This window comes from Megalobrama amblycephala, linkage group LG9 (genome assembly GCF_018812025.1).
Source record: "Megalobrama amblycephala isolate DHTTF-2021 linkage group LG9, ASM1881202v1, whole genome shotgun sequence".
In the NCBI taxonomy this organism is placed as follows: Eukaryota; Metazoa; Chordata; class Actinopteri; order Cypriniformes; family Xenocyprididae; genus Megalobrama; species Megalobrama amblycephala.
This window is the reverse complement of record NC_063052.1, coordinates 17,769,495-17,793,464: the sequence shown is the minus strand read 5'-3', so window position 1 is coordinate 17,793,464 and position 23,970 is coordinate 17,769,495. Positions and strand designations below refer to the sequence as shown.

The following is a 23,970-nucleotide window of genomic DNA, read 5'->3' as shown; positions in this document are numbered from 1 at the left end:
TTTATCATCACCTTGTCTATTATATCTGCCCTGACCTTATTAGTGCTGCTTGATAACGCAACGCTCACTATTGTTATTGCTGTAACTCACCCCACACTATTTAGAAATGAATAATCCCTCAAATCATGTGGCTCGTTGAGGAAAGGTGTGCTATTACTTTTCTAAGTGATCAGACTTCTTATCCTGGTAGGTGATAAATAAAATGATGGAAAATCCCATAAACTTAGCTATGTTTCCATTCACATATTTTTATGTGAATTTTGAGATATCACATTAAAAACGCTGGATGGAAATGCCAAATTGTGCATAAAATTGTAAAACATGCATTTTAAAAAACGTATGCGTTCAATTGAGGACGATTTGTTTTATTATTCGATAAGAAAATATGCTCATTGCACACTATCTAAAATATTAATATTAATTTAATATTTCTGAGTCAAAATCTGTCATAAAAACGGTCTCACACGATTGCATTCCCAAAACGCAGGTATCTGCCTCTGAATGCAAGATAACATGACAGTGTTTTTAATGTGTTTCATCTGTGAGAGTCTTTTATTATTTAGGGAAAGAAAGTCAGAAGCTCCCCTGATTGCAGCAACTTTAATTATTTTAATACTAATATTTTGTGCCAGTTTTCCAGGAAGTAAAGATTTTGTGTTCTTGTACACGTGCATTGTGAACACTGTGAGTTGCTCCTATGACTAATCGAAAAATCATAATATAAAGATGCAACTTTTCTGTAAGGATTTTATAAAATGTCCAACAGCTAAAGCGCAGCAAGTTAATTAAAGGTGCCCTAGATTCAAAAATTTAATTTACCTCGGCATAGTTAAATAACAAGAGTTCAGTACATGGAAATGACATACAGTGAGTCTCAAACTCCATTGTTTCCTCCTTCTAGTATAAATCTCATTTGTTTAAAAGACCTCCAAAGAACAGGCGAATCTCAACATAACACCGACTGTTACGTAACAGTCGGGGTGTACGCCCCCAATATTTGCATATGCCAGCCCATGTTAAGGCATTACACAAGGCAAGAACGTCTGGATGTGCACAGCTGAATCATCAGACTAGGTAAGCAAGCAAGAACAACAGCGAAAAATGGCAGATGGAGCAATAATAACTGACATGATCCATGATATCATATTTTTAGTGGTGTTTGTAAATTGTCTTTCTAAATGTTTCGTTAGCATGTTGCTAATGTACTGTTAAATATGGTTAAAGTTACCATCGTTTCTTACTGTATTCACGGAGACAAGACTGTCGTTATTTTCATTTTTTAAACACTTGCAGTCTTGTATAATTCATAAACACAGCTTCATTCTTTATAAATCTCTCCAACAGTGTGTAATGTTAGCTTTAGCCACGGAGCATACTATCAAACTCATTAAGAATCAATGTAAACATCAAAATAAACACTGTACTTACGCGATTAGACATGTTGCATGACGAACACTTTGTAAAGATCCATTTTGAGGGTTATATTAGCTGTGTGAACTTTTTTTTTATGTTGTTTAAGGCAAGCGCAAGCTCTTGGGGAGTATAGCACGAGAATTAAAGGGGCCGCACACCAAGAATCGGCGCATTTATAATGATGCCCCAAAATTGGCAGTTAAAAAAATTAATAAAAAAAAAAAATATGGGGTATTTTGAGCTGAAACTTCACAGACACATTCAGGGGACACCTTAGACTTATATTACATCTTTTAAAAACATGTTCTTCGGCACCTTTAAAGTGTCCCTATTATGCTTTTTCGAATATTACTTTTCATTCAGTGTATAATGTAGCTGTTTGTGAATGTTAAAGGTCTGCAAAGTTTAAAAGATAAAAGTGCATGACAAATAAAGTTATTGTCTCCTAAAAGAAAGAATTGATTCTGAACTGCCGAAACGAGCCATCAGTAATTCCAGTCTCACTTCCAGTTACTGTAAAGGGATCATTTGTTTCTGTTTAGGGTGGGTTTGCTACATGTTTTAGGGCCGTCCAGAGACGCTTTTAGGTGTATACACAAAAATTTTGTATCATATAGGCGTTTCATCCAGATGGATCCAGTGTTTTCATAACGTGAAATCGATATTTTTTGAAACCGGGTCCCAGAGTGGATAAATCTGAAAACGACACCCTTGCGTTTTCGTGTGTACAGCCAATCCGTATATTTTGTATTTTGTATATTTAAATGATGATGTCATCACCCCACGTTGACCGTAGTCAGACATCGCTACGTCACGTAACAGCAACAACAACAACAATTGCGGACTACATGCTTGTGTTCGTGCTGCAGAAGCTACCGAGAATATAAGCTTTACTAAAATAAAGCTTTATTTCTAAGCTTTACTAAGGTTTGTATACAGCGTGGAAAGGTAATGCGCATGCTCCAAGTCTTATTCTCCTATCTCTCCTTATTCTATCTCTGTGGCAGAATTACAGCGCCACATGCTGATCTGGCATGTATACTACATCATTTTGAGTCGGTTTCAGTGGTTTCGTGTGTATGCATATATTTCTTGAGACGAGAAAAAAGAAAAGGATAGGGATAAGGGAAAGCTCTGGCTTCGTGTGGATGTAACCTTAGTTCTGTGTTCTAGTTTTCAGTTCGTTTCTATGGTTTTTCATTGTTTGATTAATTTGCACACCTGTTATTCATTTCATTGATGGGTTTGTTCTCTGTGTATTTAAGCCAAGTGCTTCTTTCAGTTCATTGTCAGCTCTCCTCACATTATATTTGGTTGTTTTGTTCCTGTCTCCAGTCCTGAGTCCTGAGTTCTGAGTTCCTGAGTTCTAAACTGCTGTATTTAAATCCGTTCACGTTTATTTTTCAACGGTGTGACAGTTACAAACCTTCATATGTTTGTAAAACATATGCATAATGCCAGCTTATGGTCTTCATTGGCTGCCTGTGAACAACCGCTACATTGACCCGCCCTCAAACACTGTAGTTGTTGCTGAGGCCTGGAAAAGTTTGGCTTGTGTTGTTGACATGTCAAGAAGGCTCTTTTTTCTGTGCTATGAAAGCCAATGCAAAGTATGAGGACTCAGGCTCGAATTGATACGGTAAAACTGACACCATCATTACTGTTTGTTTCACTCTGTATAAAGTTGCTGAGGAAGCCTCTGGTGCTGAAATTCAGATATGGTAGTCGTTGTTTCATTTCCGACATGTGCTGTAAGCGGTAGACCAATCACAACAGACAGGGCCATCTGACCAATCAGAGCAGATTATGCTCTCGAAATGAAGAGAGACCAAATCTTTTATTGAACTGTTTCAGACTCTGTGAGAAAAGAGAAGATGCTGCAAAGTATAAATTAAAGTGTTTTATTAACCTATTGTAGGAGACCTCCAAAACAAAATTAGGAACCTTTAAAGGTCCCGTTTTTCGTGTTTTTTTGAAGCTTTGATTGTGTTTATAGTGTGCAACATAACATGTGTTCATGTTTCGCGTGTAAAAAAACACAGTATTTTTCACATAATTTACTTATCTGTATACCGCTGTTTCCAGTGTCATAAAAACGGACTGATGACTTCCTTGTTCTATGAAGTACCTCCTTCAGAAATACGTAACGAGTTCTGATTGTGCCAGCGGTTCCTGTGTTGTGATTCGACAGCAGTTTAGCGCATCTTGCCCGGAAAGGTCACGCCTCTTACCATAACGTGGAGATGAACGCGCTCAGTGTTATTGTAAACATGTCTTTAATTTTACCCTATCAATTTGAGCCGGAATCAGACCCGGTGATTGGACTGCGGGATGAAAATAACAGCGTTTCGACGACATGGCGACAAACACACTCTACAAACGCAACTCTTGTGTATTCCTGTGGGCGGAGGTTAGTCAAAAAACTGTTTTAGTGACGTCATTAAAGAAGGAAGTAGAGGGATGTAGTCCAAACTGGCCGTTCGATGTAGGTGACTTCTGTTAAATAAAATATCTCGCTTGGCATTGAACTTTGAGCTTTAAAATTTTACAGATTTGATTTATACTCTAACAACAACATTACACACTAACTAAAGTTTGAAACATGGGATCACGAAGAACGGGACCTTTAAAATAGCATAATAGGGGGCCACTTTAAAACAGCACTGCTAAAAATATCAAAACTAAAAAAGGAAGAAAATTTTAAATAAACCAGTCAACCTCACTAATGCACTAGTAGTCAACCATTGTAAGCTAATCCTAGCTGTAACAAACTCTTTGAGAAAAATAAGGGTAACATTGCTAATGATTTCTTGAATTAATGGGTTTGTTGAAACTAGCTGCAGACATGTAGACTTGCAAGTGGTCTTTTATTTAATGGGCCAGTAAACAACCACCTAGCAATGTACCTAGAACACCATGGAAACTGCATAGTAACACTCTATAAACCATTCAGAACACATTACAAACCACATACAACAGCCTTTTTTAGCAACACCTCTGCAAACACCCACAGCACCCTAGCATTGCGCCAGTAATTTTTGGTCAGGTAAGCACCACTCACGCATACTTCTTCAGAAAACATAAAAATCCAGATTCATTTGCACTTTGTCTGCAGAACTTACATTACTTACAAGTATTTTCCAAATATTTTAAACTATATTGCATAAATAGTAATTAACAATAAGATAAGCATTATATTATGTCATAAAAATAGTTAATGTTACAATAGAGGCTACTATTATGTAACTACGAAAACACAACTTTTTATATATTTATAGTATATATTTAGTGTGTATATATATATATATATATATATATATATATATATATATATACTGTTTAAAAGTTTGGGGACAGTACAATTTTTTTTTTAAGAAATTAATACTTTTATTCATCGAGACGCATTAAACTTGACCGTAAAGAGTTTTACAAAAGATATTTCAAATAAATACTGTTCTTATAAACTTTTTATTCATCAAAGAATCCTGAAAAAAATGTATCACGGTTTCCACAAAAATATTAAGCATCAGCATAAAGGAGGATCTGAAGGATCATGTGACACTAAAGACAGGTTTGACATGACAGGAATAAATTACATTTTAAAATAGAAATTCAAATAGAAAACAGTCATTTAAAATTTTAATAATATTTCACAATATCACTGTTTTACTGTTTTATATAATGTAGCCTTGATGAGCACGAGAGACTTTAAAAAAATAAAAATAAATTTAAAAACTTAGCAAGCCCTAACTTTTGAAAGGTATGTATATATAAAATATATAACGTACCTGTCTTGACATACAGTATGATACAAAATAAGCATATTTACTTGCATCAGTGGAGCTGCACCTCTTTTGACTTTCCACCACTTGAAAAGAGAGAAACATCTAGTCCAACATTATAACAGCTCCAGCCCGCAACGGGATGGGCTGCTCTGACTGTCCATCGATCGGTTTGGATTTCCATTAAAAGGAGCTGGCGCACAAGGACTGACTGATTCAGAGCGAGTGCTTTTGGGAAGAGAGTACACTAGAGAAAATACAGCTCCTAAATAATCAATGATTGAGGGAGTAAATCAGCCAGAGTGAAAGAGGCCGAAATGTGGCCGGCAATTAATTAGGACATCTGAGGGAGTCAGATTCCATATCTGTAGCCCACCACTCACATGCAATATCAACAGCATTAGTGCAGAGACCAGGGATACAAGAAAATTATTTGGTCCATTGAGATATGGGTTGCTGCTAAGTGGGTATGAGGCTTTTGCAAATAAAAGCCTGACTTGTAAGAAGGGCTGGGCGGTGTGACGGGATATACAGCGCAGTGCGACCATAGAAATATGGATTCTGCTATACTGTATGTACCGCAGTAGATTTATTTTACATTATGTAGATGACTGTTGAATATTCTGTAAAAAAAAAAAAAAAAAAACTATGTAACTAACCTTTATGTGCCAAATATATTTGGAATTCCAAGAATGTAAAAAATGATTAAACTTCATGTTTACAAACTAAGCATATATGGATGATGATAATAATTACACAAATGGTAGTTAATGTTGATTCAGCATCTTTTAAAATAAATGCTCATTTTGAAGCGAATGAATAAACATGCATACACAAACTTATAAAACACACTCATTCACTGACTCTGCGAGTCTCACTGTCACTAGATAGCGTGTAGCAGCTGACTGCTGCATTAAAGTCTGTAATGTTGCCAATGCAAAACTTATGTATCAGAAAACATTATGCACCATAAGTGAAATAATTTTTCAGTGACAGATAAAATCTCTTAAAGATGAACTAAGAAAACAAAAAATAACCTCTGAATAAAACTGTCCACCACCACAAAAATAGCTAAAAGTTATGCAAGTCAGATTTTTTTACATGCTCATAATAACAGCAAAATAAATTCATACAAATTTAAACGGCGTATCCTCAAGCCCTCTCCATCTAAAAGTATCATATAGTAAAAAAGTGAGTCTTAAAAGTTTCGCCGCTAGAGGTCGCTTATTCAAAACTATAATAAAGGCATGGGAGTTGTCGTCTTCACCTTCAATGCCGATGGAAAGCGATGTGATGGGACTTGTTCATGTCCCATGGAGGAACTTCAGGCTTTATTATGAATATATGCCGCGGTTGGCCACTGTCGCTCCTTTCGTTTTGTTGTTTATTTTATGATTTAATTTACGTTTAACATTTGCCGTTTCCCGCAGCCCTCTTTCCCTGACCTTGAACTTTGTTACAGTTACGTTTGATCACTTAAAGGATTAGTTCACTTTAAAATGAAAATTACTTCATGATTTACTCACCCTCAAGCCATCCTAGGTGTATATGACTTTCTTCTTTCAGACGAATACAATCAGAGTAATATTAATAAAGACCCTGATGCTCCTAAGCTTTAAAATGGCAGTACACGGAAACCACCTGTTTGAAACTCAAAAAAATGCATCCATCCATCATAAATGTACTCCACACGGCTCCGGGGCGTTAATAAAGACCTTCTGAAGTGAAGTAAAGCGATGCGTTTGTGTAAGAAAAACATCCATATTTAACATGTTATAAAGTAAAATAACTGGCTTCTGCCAGACCGCCTTCCATATTCAACTTATGAAAAAAGCGTAACTGACGTGACGTCAGTTATGCTCTTTTTTCATTTCTTAAGTTGAATACGGAAGGCGTAAGACGCAGCTTAAGCATTTTGAACTGCAAGAGGTGTTATACTTTCTTCGTAAGTTGAATACAGAAAACGGTGGAGCCACATGGAGTACGTTTATGCACTCTAAAAACTAATTCAGGGGACCTTTAGTCATTACTTAAATATATATATTTGTTGTGAAATAAAAATCAAGTTCTGAAATGCTGTTAGACTTTTTAGTTGTAATTGTTATTTTATTGAGCTTGGATGACATTTATTTTTCAGCCCCTCCCCTCCAACTATCTGTCATAGAGACCACTCTGCACAATCCAGTCAGTTCCTGGTGAATAAAATCAAGTCCATCCCTATGCTTTTTCCTCATTTAATATCCTGTTTAACTCAGAAATATGTCACATTACTTAAATAAAATGAGAATGCCATGTCATTCTGACTGATATTGTGTGATGTCTTCAACACATGCAAACTGTGCATAGCCATACCATTTTTAGCACTCAAGACTAGCCTAAATAATCTATTTTATTTGTGTTTTTTGAGTTATTAGTGGGTATTTTTTACATTGCATGTTGCTGCCACGTAATTTTCTCATTTTATCCAGACTTTATTAGCAGATGACACATGCATGACAAAGTGTTACTTTAACAAGATGGTCCCGTGAACACAAGACTCTTGTGAAAGACGCCCCCACCCCCTGCAAACTCGTCTAAGAAACCATGACTTTGTACTTTTTCCTGTATGTTGTGAATGAGAATGTATACACTATTGTTGGTATTATGATATAATCCATATGCACTGTTTCAGGAATGCCATAACATTGCTTAATAAATCATGACTTTACTGAATGCCTCACTAGGACATTTTTCCCAAAGCAAGTTATTGTGCTTGAGTTATAAATAGCTCAAGGCTCCTCATAGTCTAAATTAGCGTCGTAAAGAACGTCTCAAATCTGCTCCAGCAAAGAATCAGCAGAAAAGCATAAGTGAGAGCAATCTATTTTACAGAAATAAACTTCTAGATCTATGTACACAAGGATGCATTTAGATGCTAATTGTCCCTAACTATCTGACCAACAATGTCCCATTGCCCTAAAGCTACGATCCCAACTGGGATTTGCATGTGAGAGTAGTAAAATAAACACAACTGTTTAAAAATAAAATAAATGTAAAACTCTTTACCATATATTATTACAGTGCTCGTGTTACATATACTTTAAATGTTTTGTCAACGTAAAATGTGCTTTATGAGGTTATCTCTAAATTAAGTGGTTATTTAACTTCTAAATAAATGAAGTATGACTGAATAACATTTGTAAATGACTACATTAAGCTACATAATGTCAATTTTAAAAGTCATATCAGGAAACAGCTAGTTATAAGTGCATGTTTTTACTTTTTCACATTGTATTGAGTAGTCTAATAGTATTAAATAAATTGCAATTATTTCCTGTCCAAACTTAAATATTCTTCTATGTGTAGTATTATTATTATTACTATCATTATTAATTTAATTAATTGCATTTACATGCAGTAATTAATGAACACTGTAATAAAGAGTGCTCCTATATTCAATCTCTTATGCAAAAAAGCACAGTGTATCAAATGAAGCTGTTGGCACGGAGGCGCAGTTACCATTATAAAACACCCAATGCGAATCTAAAGCGATAAACAGCAGCGTAAGTTCAAAACCCACAGGATTCTTCAGCATTTTCAGCACTCGAATGTCAATTTATAGCAATGGATGTCCCTGTAATGTATTTCTGTATTTGTTTAGCCCTCGTGTGATGATCGGTGAGCGGGTATCGATCGCCTCACCTGCCGTCCCGCGCCTGTCCCAACAGCTCTGGCTTCGAGATGTTCTGAGGTGGCTTAAAATGCGATAGAAAAGAGCTACAGAACTGTCGCAATGTCCCAAATTGCATTTTCACCTGCCCCCTCCTCCCTATCCGAGCCCAGTAGTCTTTCACTTGAGGAAACAACAACAGCACACCCACAGCCCCGCGACCGCTACATCCGACGCGCTGCCGTGTCGATCAAGTCCCATATTTTCCCGGAGATCTGATGGATGTGCGCCTCATGCTCCAGCCCTGAGGTGCTGCTGCGGCTGCTGGGAGCGGGGGATGGATTCTGTCTGACGGCGTGCCAGAGAGAGAGAAGAACAGCTCTGCATTTTTACCAGCTGGAATATCTGGAGCTGCGTCCATGCGCCACCGTCTCGCCTCGGAGAATCAGACAAACTGGAGCAGCACAGACTCTCTCTCACACATCATTCCTGACGCGCTCGCGCTGGCTGCTTTATTATACACGAGTCTCTGTGAGAGATGCGCAAACGGGAGTGTGAACACGGCGTCCTGACAGTGAGCTCTAACGGGAGAAGTACAGAGAGAGGCAAAACCCAGTGATTGTTTTTAGGCTAGTGCATATGATAGCCTACCCTAATATACTGCCTAAGCAGTCAGCTTACTAGGTTTTAAGACACAGCCAGTGTGCTGGAGTATTTCAGCATACGCTCAGAGCATTGGAGCAGCGCGCTCTACAGTGCACGGGTGATATATGTAACAACTTTACGAACGTTTTATCATTTACCTCATCGACGCGGGTTAAAATTTGTCACTTTAAGAAGTGAGAGGTTATTTGAAGAGGATCTGGCAACATGAGGGCGTTTAAGGCCTACTTGGCGAAGCGAATCTCCTTTAGCGTTCTGAGACGTGAGTATATTTTAATTTCCTTTCTCATGTTTTTCGATGCTGCTAAAATCTTTAACCACATTTTACAGGACATTTTCTCAATTTTTCATTCGGTTCTCTTTTTCTCCCTGGCATTGTCATTATAGCTAAGAGAACTATCATAATCGCTAACATGATGATAAGTCACCATAAAAACAAAATGGACAACTCTTGGTTTATTTTATCGAAATAAACCAGCCACGTTGGTGAATGATGTTACGCAGGAAGTAATAATTTCTTTAAATTAATACATTTGAGATTGAATTAATGCAGGGCTCTCAAGTTTTGGAGACAGGCAAGAGTGACATCCCCTCCCCCCCATAAAAAAAAAAAAAAAACTTCTCTGGGCCAGCATCCTGTAACCTGGCCTCAGGGTGAATGAGATGATGCTTATTAGTTGCCTTTTACCTGACATCTTTGAAAGACAGATGCAATGATTAATGCATCCACAGTGTTTCCCACAGGATTTTGTGAGACTGTAGTCGGTGGACATCGGTTCCTCTAGGAGGGTCCGGGGGCATGCCCCCCCGGAGGAAAATTTTGTACATTTTAAATTTAAATGCATGAATCTAGTGCATTCTAATAGCAAAATTAAGTGACTAGATCAATGAAGAAATTTGTTATCTTGTAAACAATTTTGTGCTCTAAAAGTAATGTATTTATTGCTGATGGTTGGGCACATTAGTCATGTACACAACATATAGTAGGCTAAATGAGAGTTCGTAAGTGGTCAAACATGTAGAGTACACATTTAAACCATTATAAATATGTAGCAAAAGAGGTTACCTTTGTTGAATTAATTTATTTGTGGGAGCCTGTGTCTGTATTTGTGGAACTAATGGTCACTTTGATTTGTTAACCAATCCAGAATGCACTAAACACACCACTTCATTATAGATAAAAATAACAAATGAATAAAAATATATAATCATAAGCTGACCAATAAATAAATAAGTAAACTAGGTGAGTATATAATTCAGCTGATTATCTGATTATCTAACAGCAGTCAAGTTGTCATTGTTTGTGTCAAACAAGTTGTGAATTTGTTGTAACATTAAAACAGGAGATCATGACTTACTCTGTGCTCAAAGTGATGCTCAGAGCTCCAGTGGTTCCCTCTGTGGGTGAACGAGGATGATGGTGAACAATTCCCAGGATATGCTTTTTTTTCATTGGTTGTTGCTTTAAATCTTACCCAGATACAATAGTGCTATTTTCTGATTGGCTATTGTGTAGCCTCTTTCTTTTTTTTTTGATTGGCTGATAAGTGGCAGGTTCGGGACGCGCTTGATTCCTTCCCGGTTCCATAGAGAGAGCGGCGCGGCCAGATACATTTTGGGCGCTGCGGCATATTAAATATATGATAAATAGTTTTTCTGCGTGAGAAATGCAATGTGTGGCGGGAGTGCGTGACAAAAGACCGAAATGAGTGACTGTCACGCTCAATGCGTGACACTTGAGAGCCCTGATTAATGCTAGATTTTTTGCTATAAATTGACCCTTCGCCGGGAGTTTGATTGACAGGCGTTTCAACCAATCATAACGCCGAATCCGCCATTATGTCCGACAAAGCAATCAGGGGAGTTAGTTAGATTAACGTTGGTGGACTTGAACTTGAAAAATTATGTGTACTGACATCTTTCTTTTGTTGAAATGTGGTTCATTCATGTCTATTTGATCATATAAATTAACTAGTAAGAAGAGCTGATTGGTTCATGAGCCGCTTGAGGCGCTACAGAGCCACAAAACGGTTGCCTGGCAAGTTCAGAATGATATATCTTCTAAAAGATATATCAGTCTGGGGTGAGTTTCCCGAAAGCATCGTTGGTGAACCATGGTCGTAAGTCCCATTGAACTCTATTGGTAACGACGGAACTTGCGACCATAGTTTGCTTTGGGAAACGCACCCCAGGTCAGTCCGCCCTCCATCACGCCTCGAGTCAACTCCAAACCGTACCGTGCAATCAGATTCGTTTATTTCAGTGACGCATACAGCGTCACTCTAGTGTGGCGAAAGTCCCTTCAATATCAACAAAGAATGCACACGCGAGACCTGAGAGTTTGTTCTATTCAGCCGTGAATTCAGTTTTAAATGACCAAAAACACATTAATTATTTACTTTTCGCTGTTGACTCTATTGTCGCTTTGCTACCGTCATATCCGCCCTTCTCTGATTGGTTTACTCCGCCCTAGAAATCGAATTGATTCAGCGGTGCATTGATTCTGGTACAGCGGTGAGGCTGGATTTTCCAAGCAAACAAAACTGTATTTATTGTTTAAATTTCTTTAAAAATTACAAAATTTGAGACTTTGTTTCATATCAAAAGTAACCTGCTCTGTCTTGTCAGTGTCCTCTTTGCTCCGCGATGTATTTTTCACTGTGAGAACGTGTGGCACAGCAGGGCTTGTCGGACATAGCAACAGTAACTAAAGGAGGCGGGTCTTTGCGAACGGTCAATTGACCCTTCGCAAAGACCCGCCCCTCTCAGTTACTGTTGCTTTGTCTGTCAAGCCATGGCGCTGTCACGCCACACGCAGTGAAAAAATACATCGCTGTAAGGAGGACACTGACAACACGTCGACAGACATGACAGAGCAGGTTATTTATGATATGAAACAAACTCCCAGCTTTCAAACTGTGTTATTTTTTTTTTTTTAAGAAATTTGAAAAATAAAAACTGTTTTGTGGCTCTTTAATATGTCATGACAGATTGCTGTAGCGCCTCAGCTTAAGCAGCTCATGAACTGATCATCTCTTTCTACTAGTTAATTTATAGCATCAAATAAACATGAATGAACATGAGAAGGAATGTTGTTTCAAACGGGAAATACGTAAATACACACCATATTTCAAGTTCAAGTCCACCGAGGTTAATCATCTAACACCTGACTGCTTTGTTGGACAAAATGGCTGATTCTGGGTTATGATTGGTTAGATCGCTTGTCAATCAAACTCCCGGCGGAGGGTCAATTACGGACATGACCTCTAAGGACTAATTCTAATTTTTTCTCATTCTCATTTTGCTTTATTTCTAGATTCAATCACAGGCTCGTTCTTACGTAAGAACGAGCACATGCGCACTCTTAAAAAAACGGTGCTTAAAATTTTTTGACAAATATGACATTTGTATATATTCGAAATGAACAAAGATTTGATTTGAACATTTGAACATAATTTGAACTATAGTTTCGGGAAACAGCAAATCATTTAACTATGTTAGTAATGATAGAACTTGCAATGCTAGTTGGCTAACGATGCTTTTGGAAAACGCACCCCAGGTCGAATTCACAATGGACAAAATCAAGTTCCGCTCTTAATTTTTCTTGTTTGAGAAGCCGTTTCACTTGGATGTAGGCTACGTCACAATAGGGAAGAAAAGACTAACCGCAACTTCTGTTGCATGCAGACTTTACAAGGGATTACAAGGGATCATCACTCAAGCATCACAGTACTCTAGTACTTGATAAAAACAGTAGTTTAGTACTCTAGTAAGTGACAAAAATGATGAAAAACATAGTTGGTATGACCATTTCTTTTTAAAACTTTTCATATTAAGGCCCGTTCATGCCAAGAATGATAACTATATTAATTAGCATCCATAGTGTTTTCTTTTGAGTTGCGACAGCATTGGGTGGGATGGTGTGGGGAGTCTTTGCATTCAAAAACAGCTGAGCACAACTAAATAGAACAGAATCTTTAGAAGTGTCAATCATGATGGTTCTGACACTGAAAAAACAGCAAGATGCAATGAAACAGCTGAAGAAATCTATCTGACACATATGTACCAACAATTAGGCTATAAAATAGTTCATTTGGAACTTGCTCTATCTCTGCCCTGCATCTCAATCCAACTACTCAAGTAGGCTGAATAATTTGTTGAAAATTTTGAGCAGTCAAAATGATTACCATCATTACCATTATCTATCTGAGCTCAATGTGTGCAAGTCCATCTGACACTGATGTTGCCTTGTGTAGTCAGTGCACTTTCCTCATTAGCTCCTGGACCACTTACAGACCCTTAATGATTTGCTGGAAAGAGTCTGACGGGATCGCTAGTCCACTTTACGAGTCAGTCCAGAGCTAATGGGTATTGCTGCTTGTAGCTTAGTAGTGAAATATCTGTTCTGGTCATGAAGGCTGTAAGCACTATTAAACAACCCACTATTAACCCCAAGTATTGTCCAGAAATCACACCTTTGTAGTGTACGTCAAATCTTAAAAGTATATTTTTGAAAAACTGCACTTGCTGATAATAACATTAATGAAAAAAAAGGCTACTTGAGTATACACAAAGAGAGTACACTTTTTTTAATGCACTTAAGTATACTTTTAAAAACTTTGTAATCATGTCGAATTAAAAGTTTCACTTTAAAGTACATCTTAAATCATTGTTTTAATAATATTTTTCATTTCAGTGTGCTGACTAATATACTAAAGTGCTTGATTATAATTTTAACAGTAGTGTGTTATTCGATATTACATTTAAAGTTAATATATTTTAAACATGTAATTACAAATATATTTAAATACATGACTACAAGTTTCAATAAAAATTACATTAAAGTCTTTTAAATTGCATGTAAAGATGTACTTAAGTGGGTCAAAAAACATAACTCTTAATTTCAAGTAACTGCATTTAATATAAATTAAAATTATATTATAATATAATAATATATTTTAATGTAAATGTAAGTGACATGCAATTAAATGTCCAAAAAACATTTAATTCATTTTGCACTTAAGTATATTCCTTTTAAAGTATATTATTTCTGTAATACAGACTCTTTTAAAAGTGTACTCTTTCACAAGGTTAATATCATAATAATAATAATACTGATAAGCAAACACATATCAATCACAACACCCTAGTACAGTAGCAGAGAGCTTAGCAAAGTCAAGCATCATTCACATTCACTTATTAACCCTTTGACGCGTACGATCACACCGGTGTGATTAGTCTTGGCTGGTCCCAGGAGCGTACGATCACACCGGTGTGATTAGAACGTTCAGCGCATCATGTGATCAACTGCCAAATTCAAATGTGCGTGCGCGCTTTGGCTGGTGCTAAACCAGAGATGGACGCGCGCAGCGCTTTTTATATATTACATATATGCAGTGTTTTCAACCAAATAATGATTATTTTAGGTTTCAGACATTTAAATACACATGAGTACTAACAAAACAATATATTTAGAGTTTGTAAAATACACAATGACGTCTATAGAAGCGGAAATGACAACCCTTTCCATTATAATTAGACGACACGTTTTATTCATATCAGATACACATTGTGAAAGTAACTTTAAAGCTTACTCTATTCTTCCCCAGTTCACCGACTCACTTACTTTCATGTATTTCGGGAGAAGTTAACAAATTTGTGAATATTTTGAATAAAAAAGGAAAAATTAAATGAAAGCAGATCATCATTCATACAGTGCTGCGGTGTGTCACGTAACAAGCAATGACGCGTCACCATGGAAACCATAAAGTGATACGTTCTAAATAACGGTCGCCTTAAAAAACTCACGCTGGGAGGTCAGCCATAATATTTTAAACTTATGTGCGAAAGGGTTAAAATGTAACAATGTAGTTACTGCAAAATTCATGACCATTAGTTTACCCCTAGGTACCTCTGAGGCAACTGTCACTGTACACTGAATGCTGCTTTGACTCAGAAAGTATCAAACATATATAATTGTAGAAGAAGTAAATTAAGGAGGTAAATGTTAACTGCAAAGCATGTACTGTGCTCCTAAAGATCTCAAACATGTGCAGTTTCCTGTGTATTAATGCTGCTGTAAGTGATATTCTTAATTACCGCACATAAAATGTCCATACCACATTACAGATATCAAATGCATGTCCTGAGAAAATAGCTAAGAAATCCTGAAAATTGAAAAACAAATCATACTGTGATTTGCTAATTTCTCTATAAGACTATAACAAAAACGATTCTATGAATTATCAATAATGAAAAACACTTAATTTAAGTAATTTTTACTCCAAAAACCCTTTAACAAAGCATCCTCGTTGAGACAAAAACCATCTGACAGCATCAGTACCACACATTTTACATTGTCTGAGGCCAAGCAATGTGCAGGAATATAAATGTTTTACCTATCTGAGGGGACCCCTGAACCGTTTCTGAGAGGGTCCTGATTTGTTCCGGCTCGGCCTCCTCTTACTTTGGCTTGGGGTCGTGATCTGGACCCCTCAGGACCACTGTAGAACCACGCTCCCGACTTGGTGAGGATTTCTTGTTGTTTTCGGCACAGGTTGCATACCCACATTACCTACATGGAAAATGACAAATTAGGATTAAGGAAATTCAGTGAAATATGAGATTAGATTAGCACACTCGCATACAAAAAAAGGTCAGAAAGAACATAATAACAATATAATAACAAACAAATCAAGATGTCCAGCTTCTATGGAGGTATAGTGTTCTAACTATTCCTTTTTATCATACAGATCAGAGATCAGTAGCGGCTCCTGACTGTGAATTTAGTTAGGGCAGATTCTAGGTCTTGGCGCTGGTTTATGATAAACATTTTGTAAGCTTTATATTCTGTTGGCTGAACACATGCGGAACACTTTTGGCAGAGATTGCGTCATTCAGCCGGACTGAATATTATTCATACTTCACATAGGAAGAACAGACATGCCAACTAGTCATTGACCTGATGCAGACTAATAAACACATAGCTGAAGTGGATGGATATCGTCTTGGTCTGGAGCGTTTACGTAATTTAACGTTAAAATAAGAGTGGCAGTCTGAAATTTGTCTCAGTGACTCTCAATTAGAGCGCGCTGCATTTCCATTTTTCACCACAGATTTATATTGAAAAATTGTGGGGCACTGTAGACCTGGGGAGGGTTTCACTCATCGCCCAGCTTGAGCCATATGTTAAAATTTTGATTTTGATATCCTGCTTTCTTTACGACTTAAAATAGTCTAGAAAATTTGAAAAATATTTGTTGGTAAGTAGACGATTTAACTATCAAAGTATCTTTTACTACGACTAATAAAACATTCATCCATCCATTCTCCAAACCGTTTGTCCTAGTGTTGTGGTATGCTGGAGCCTATTAATATAGAATAAATTTAATTTACTACAGTAAGGATACCCTTGTGAAAAAGAAGTGGGCTTAATTGTATAGAATATTCACTTGTAGTGTACGTCAAATCTTAAACGTATATTTTTTTTAAAAACTGTACTCGCAGATAATAAAATAATAAGAGAGTACTTTCATGAGTATGATTCTTTGTAATAGTGCCCAATTAGAAGTTTTACTTTAAATCATTGTTTTAAAATAAGTTCACTTAATATAATTTAAACTACAATACATTTTAATTTAATTGCAATTAACTTGAAATTAAGCATCTGAAAAACATTTTAATTCAGCCCCCTTGTAATTTAACATGGTAATCATAGTTTCCATACTATAAAATACCACATTTCATTTATTTCCATAACGCAAATAATGTGTGATGGGTTACATGCTTGTTTAGTAAGGGGCTTTGTTCAAATCCATTAGTATCAATGACTGTAGTCACAATTATTTAGAACCTAAAGGTTCTGTGATAAAGGTTCTTCATGGAACCATTGATGCTAATAAAGAACCTTTATTTTTAAGAGTGTATGGTAAATGTTTGCAAGATTGTGACTGTAAGATTGGCAGACTCACACATCTATAAACTGCACTCTCATACACATTGAAGTCACACACATTTAAACCGTGCAGGAGACAGTGAGAGCGAGTAAATCAATGACTACCATTAGAGCTGCTGCTAGAGGAGAGTGGTCACCTGTCTTTGCTGAGTCACCAGTGAGAGAGACAGTCAAAGAGAGAGAGAGAGACAGTCCAAAAAGGAGAAAATGAGTTTGTGTGTGAATGGAATGGGCCCAGAAAATAGAACAAGAGGGCCATTAGTGACAGCCAAGTAATAAGGAAATATTGCCTGAACTGCTTTCAAATGGACTGTGGACATTAAAGTGCTCAATGCAAATGTTGCTACATGAGAAATGCATTACCGCAGAGGCTACACAAATTTCACAAAAGAAACAAGCGACTGACAAAAGACTTGCAGTAAAAAGCATTGCAAACAATGTAATAAAAAAAATAAAACTATTGATTTGAAATTGATTGTATAGAAAAAAATATATATATAATTTAAGTTTATTATAACCATATGTATACAAATTAGAAGTTTACAAGTATGGAGACTCTTGAATATCACAGTGCTTGGGAGTGGGCAGTCAAGGCTAGTGTAGTTCTTAATCAGGAATTGCACTGTTTTGCACATGATTTTTTTTTTAATGAAGATGAAATAATGCAGACTGATGGCTTCAACCAAAAAGTATATTATTGATAAAAACAAGCTTGCAAGTTGAGTGTGATATGAATGCGATTTTACTTGTGGAGCCTTTTGCACTCTATTGCTCAGAAGAAAAAAAATACAGTTCATAAACCTTTTTTTGACCAATAGAGGGGCATGTTGTAACACTACTGTATATGGGGTAAGTTGTCACAATGGGAACCTGCAATTAAACAGCCTATAGGCTGTTCAGCAGAATTTAAATTGTAAAATAGAGTATAGAAATAAAGCAACCTATAAAAATATGAAATGAATGCATTGGCCAACCTATTTTGTAATTAATAAATTGTAAAGAACACAGTTCAGGCTTTCAGTTAAATCTACCTGCATTAGGCCTAGTTTACTCAAGTCTGAATGTATATGTTAATATTACTTTGTTCACTTGTTTACTCAATAGCGCTAGCAATTGATTTTGATATTGAACGGAATACATGAAAAAAAAAATCGATCAGGAAAAAGTAATTTGAGGCAGTTTCTAACTGCTAAGGAAAATATACATTTATATTATTAAAAACAAAGTTACTGAGCCCTTGTGACAACTAGCCCCGGTCTTATCTATGGTAGAATGAGTCGAAAACATTTAACATCATAGGCTACTTAGTGCATAAATTAAGTTTCCTACCGATTTCGTCGTTGCGAGTCATTTTGTGACCGTCGAGGCACGATGAACGTCGAAAGAGAAGATCGTTATAGTGTATAAATGACTCTTGAGCGTCTGCTGCCTCCGTCAGAACGAGAAATGATCGGCTCGGTTCAACTGGATTCTGAGAACGGCATGAGAAGCCACACTTGAGCTATTGACTGACTGCTGTCAGTTCTGCGCATGTCTGACAGCGGAACCGGTCGGCGTTTAAGAGGCTGAATGCGCGATGAAGCTAAGGAACTCACTGCTCTTCGCTTTAGTCTACATTATTTACGGATCCTACAGCTATCAAGCCACTAAGCCGGAATTCAGTTCATTACAAATGCATGCCGTCTCAAACCGCCCGAAAAAACACAGGTAATAACAGACACGAAGCTGTAGCCAAACACTGTAAACACTAAAAACAATGTTGAATGAATGAGCGTCCTCGGGGTGATTCATCTCTCTCAAAAGCTGTAATGAAGTTCACCTAACATGACCTTACAATGTGTGAATGAGATCTAAGTGGACTTAACTCCTATTTGCAATAAACATAATATAGCTGTTTTCACTGAATGGTTTTAGTTGAAATGGCTAAAAACAATGAATACAAATTAATACATTGTAGCATGAGGTAGAGACTAGAAGTCAGACACCTTTAAACTTGCTTCATTCACTCCCAACACTTCACAATGCAACAGAATCAGCTTGTCATGTGTTTGTATCCTATCCACTCAGAGAGAAGTGGCTTAAATTGAGCAAGATACAAGTTTACAAAAGGAAAGTGTAATCAACAAAATGTTAACAACAGTAAACGGATCCAAAACCTAATTATAAATAACTTTATAAATAGCCTAACTCCCATTTATCATCAGACATGTTTATTAGAAACAGTACTTTTTTTTTAAAAACTGGGTTTGCAAATCTAATGTATACTAATGTAAAGCCAAGAACATGTTGGGATACTGGGAAAACACATCTGTAAATAATTGAGTGAAATGGGTTCAACACTTTATGGTAATTTTTAAGCACAATGCATTCAACTGATGGACTGAACAAAGTCCCCACCCTTTTTTCTTTTTCTATTATTTGTTAATGTTACACTCGGATGTACGTCACTATATAAAAGAACAGATTCTGTTTAATTGGGTTTAAAGCCTGCATATACTGTATAATTTTGTCTTATTGTATTACAAAGGTATTCATCATAATAATGCATTATAATATACACTGATACATAATATATAATAATAATAATGCATTATTTTCATGAATACATCTAGCCATAGATGTAATACATCATGATATTAGCTATTTGTAAACTTTTAGAGTTCAATGCATTACAACACATGACATAACACAATGACATAACATTAATTCAGATACATTTGAAAACCGTGTTTTCATTTCAAAATACTCTCCACACTAGCGTTTTCAAGCGTTTTCCAAAAGTTTCAAATAGGCTACCTCCATTTTCACAGTCCACACTACATCGCGAAAATGGCATTTTCAAATTTATCCACTTTTTTCAAAATTTTCGTGTTGAAAAATAAGGTGGATAGACTAAACACTTAATACGTATGTGCATCACCATTTTCACAGATTTGCATTTTTTGATGATAACTGTATCGCTGTATCATTTTCAGGCCACCAAAATGCTGTTGTTGTGTAAATGAACAGCCAAAACGCATAAAAAAAAGTTTAGTTGAAAATGTATAAACAGCCCCAAAGTGCACGTTTTTGAAAACAATACCATTGCCATCTCTGTGTAAACTGCAAAAACGTGAATCTGTGAAAACGGTGATGGCATACATGTGTATTTAGTCTATCCACCTCATTTGTCAACACGTATTTAAGGTATTTCTGTGGATGTGCGAGACTTCCGATTTATTAGCCGCTATAGAGAAATAATGAGAAGAATATCAAAGTGCAGTAAACTATAAAAATAGGTGGATAGGCATGCACATTTGGTGCAAGTGCTCTGTATAAGAATGCATACGCGTAATCTTACTTTACAAAGTGACGTCGCCAACTACTTGTCTGGCATGCGTAATACAACGTTTTTTTTAGTCATTTTCGCGGATCAGTGTGAACAGGGATAGTTCTGATAACGTCATCTGTACAAAGTACATCGTTGTCATGTAAACCTACCCTCAGTGTAAACGTATTAGTGTGGACAAGGTCTTAAATATGCATTGTGTGATATATTATAATTCACTTATATTAGTTGCAATTATAAAAGGTATTGCAACCCACTACAAATGCCCTTATAAGGCATTATGTGGTTAATGTTATTATAATCAGTGTCATTTTTTTCACCAATCGCATGTCTTTTTTTTTTCTTGTCCATCCATGTAAAGTGTTGTGGGTGTGAATGTTTAAGGGCGTGGAGCAAGAGCTCCATGACATCACTGTCCCAGCACTGAAAAAGAATCTGGTCATCTAGCACTGCGGGGGCAACTCAATCCATGGCCTCACTAACATGTGGAGCCATTGACACTGACATCAGACACAGCAGCGCCGGTGTCCATGACACCACAACACCGGCTGCCTTCACACAGCTCCACACTCACTGTCCAGCAGGAAGCGCATAGCACCATGGGAATAAAACTACTTACTGATCTAGAATTAGCTTTTGAAGTCCAAATTAATCACACTCATAATTGTAATCATCAATATTGATCTCAAGCCAGTGAAATGAATCAAACAAAACCTCACATGCCAGGTAAGCAGATAAAAGGTTAACATAAAAAAACTACCATCTAGATAAATATATAGTTGGTTTGTTGTCCTGCATACTTCTGATTTAAAAAGCTAACGCTGAGATCTCAACAAAACCCACAATACTGTTTTGTTGGGACACCTGAATTAGACCTACAAAGTGTTTTCCCTCTATACCAACAAGAACTCAAGCAGAGTAAGCAGTGCTACTCCTAACTATATGCAAGTGCTGTTTATCGCAGTGTTATCTCATCAGAAGCATGTACAGATCTTCCTCCTGCTGCACCCTCACTAAACACTATGCATTATGCACATCATTCATCATTCATGAGCTGTGAATAGTGAATTAGTCGCTGATTAACAATTGACCATCAGTAAAGTTATTTTCCACATTCTTCAACTCCTAAGAGGGCAAAGAGTACAGGCGGCGGACAAATTAGGATGTAAATAATCTCTACACAGAAAGCAACTGTCTGGGTAAAGCAACTGTCTGAGGTTCTACAGATCAAACAAAGCTCAGTATCTGTTTTCACAACAGGGGCCTCATTGATAAAAGCTAAATTTGTTTAAATAAATCGCCTGAAATTATGTCAGAGTCGCGGTTCAGTGAATAGCTTTCCTCTTTGATATTCAGTCAGTTACTTTAGTGCAGGTGTTCTATATGGACACTTGTTGAATCTTCTTGGGTGAATCTCAATTGTCATATTTCACCCCAAAAGTAAAAAAAAAAAATTGCATAAAGTAAATGATATTATTTTTCATGTTCCAAATGCAAAAACTTAATAAATTAAATAAATAAATAAATAAAAATTGTCATTTTTAAATTAAAAATCAGCATAAAAGGCAGTATATTACCATGGTGTATCTCAAGATGAGATTTTTTTTTTTCACATTACAGTATTTTGGGTGTAAAATGTGCATAAATATAAAAATAACATCAAAATGCTATTATATACACACTATCGTTCAAAAGTTTGGGGTCAGTAAATTCATACTTTTATTTGCAATGATGCATTAAATCTATTAAAAGTGTCAGTAAAGACATTTATAATGTTACAACTGATTTTAATTTCAAATAAATGCTATTCTATTCCTGAGTCTCATGGTTTGTACAAAATACATTAAGCAGATACACAACCGTTTTCAACATTGATAATAAGAAATGTTCCATTAGCAGCAAATCAGCATATTAGAATGATTTCTGAAGGATCATGTGACACTGAAGACTAGAGAAATGGCTGCTGAAAATTCAGCTTTTCCATCACAGGAATAAATGACATTTTAAAATATATTACAATAGAAAACAGTAATTTTAAATTGTAATAATATTTTGCAATATTACTGTTTTTATCAAATAAATGCAGCCTTGGAGCATAAGCCTTCATTCAAAAACCCACCCCAAACTTTTGAACGATAGTGTGTGTATATATATATATATATATGTATATATATATATATATATATATATATACAGCTCTGGAAAAAATTAAGAGACCACTTAACATTGATTTCTGAACTTGGAGTGGTCTCTTAATTTTTTTCAGAGCTGTATATATATATATATATATATATAATATTAATGATACAAAACATACAGTATATTACAGTATGATTTCACTGTAATGGAATGATAATATGCCAGAAGCATGTGGCAATTAAATTCATTTTTGGATACATCCAATTGTCATTGTAATTCACTTTTTACAATATTAATGGTCCATGATAAAGAGGCTTGTGAGAATTTGAACATAATGATAAAACCATGAGGAGAAAATAAATACTAAGAAAAAGAGGAGCTGCTGAACAATTTGTCCCCCTGCTGTAAATTTATGCAAGTAATTGACAGAGTGATGAAATGGAACGAGTGCAAGAGATAAAAAAAGAAATGGAGATGCACAGAGAGGAACAGAAGGAAATGTACTGCGATATTAGTATTGATTCATGTATTCAAGTCTAAACTCCAATGGTTCACTGACTGCTGTAAGACAAAACTGCAGTCAGACAAAAATTTCATAATAGCTATTTGAAATCACAAACACATGAGAAACAGAGGAAGGGCTGAATCACTGTATGGAATAGAATGCCCACTAGTGGAAAAGGTTTGAACAGCCTGTGCTGGTTTCATAAAAAGAGACAAAGATTTCTTTCTTTAAAAAGAAAAAGACAAATATATAATATATGAATTTTGAAATTCTAATTTATTTTTAGTTTCTAATTAATATATATATTTGTAATTTAATTTCTGTAATTAGTTTCTGTATGGACACTACTGGTAAAAAAAAAAAGTGTTAAATAATTAAGTTTTTGAAAGAAATTTCTTATGGTCACCAAGGCTGCATTTATTTGTATGAAATGTATTCCCGTAATGGCAAAGCTGAATTTTCAGCAGCCATTGCTTCAGTCATCAGTCTCACATTAGTGCTCTATTAATAATAGTTTTTATTACTATTGTTGTTGAA

At 36.1% G+C, this 23,970-nt stretch overlaps 1 protein-coding gene across 11 annotated transcripts in view; it reads right to left on the bottom strand.

Annotated features, from left to right (window-relative positions):
* rims2b (regulating synaptic membrane exocytosis 2b) overlaps nt 1–23,970 on the bottom strand; it is a 173,621-nt gene that overhangs the window by 116,204 nt on the left and 33,447 nt on the right. For all 11 annotated transcript variants that reach the window (XM_048201934.1, XM_048201935.1, XM_048201936.1 and 8 more), the window contains exon 5: nt 15,906–16,081. In XM_048201934.1, coding sequence (XP_048057891.1) covers nt 15,906–16,081 — 176 coding nt within the window. The remainder of the gene's footprint in view (nt 1–15,905; nt 16,082–23,970) is intronic.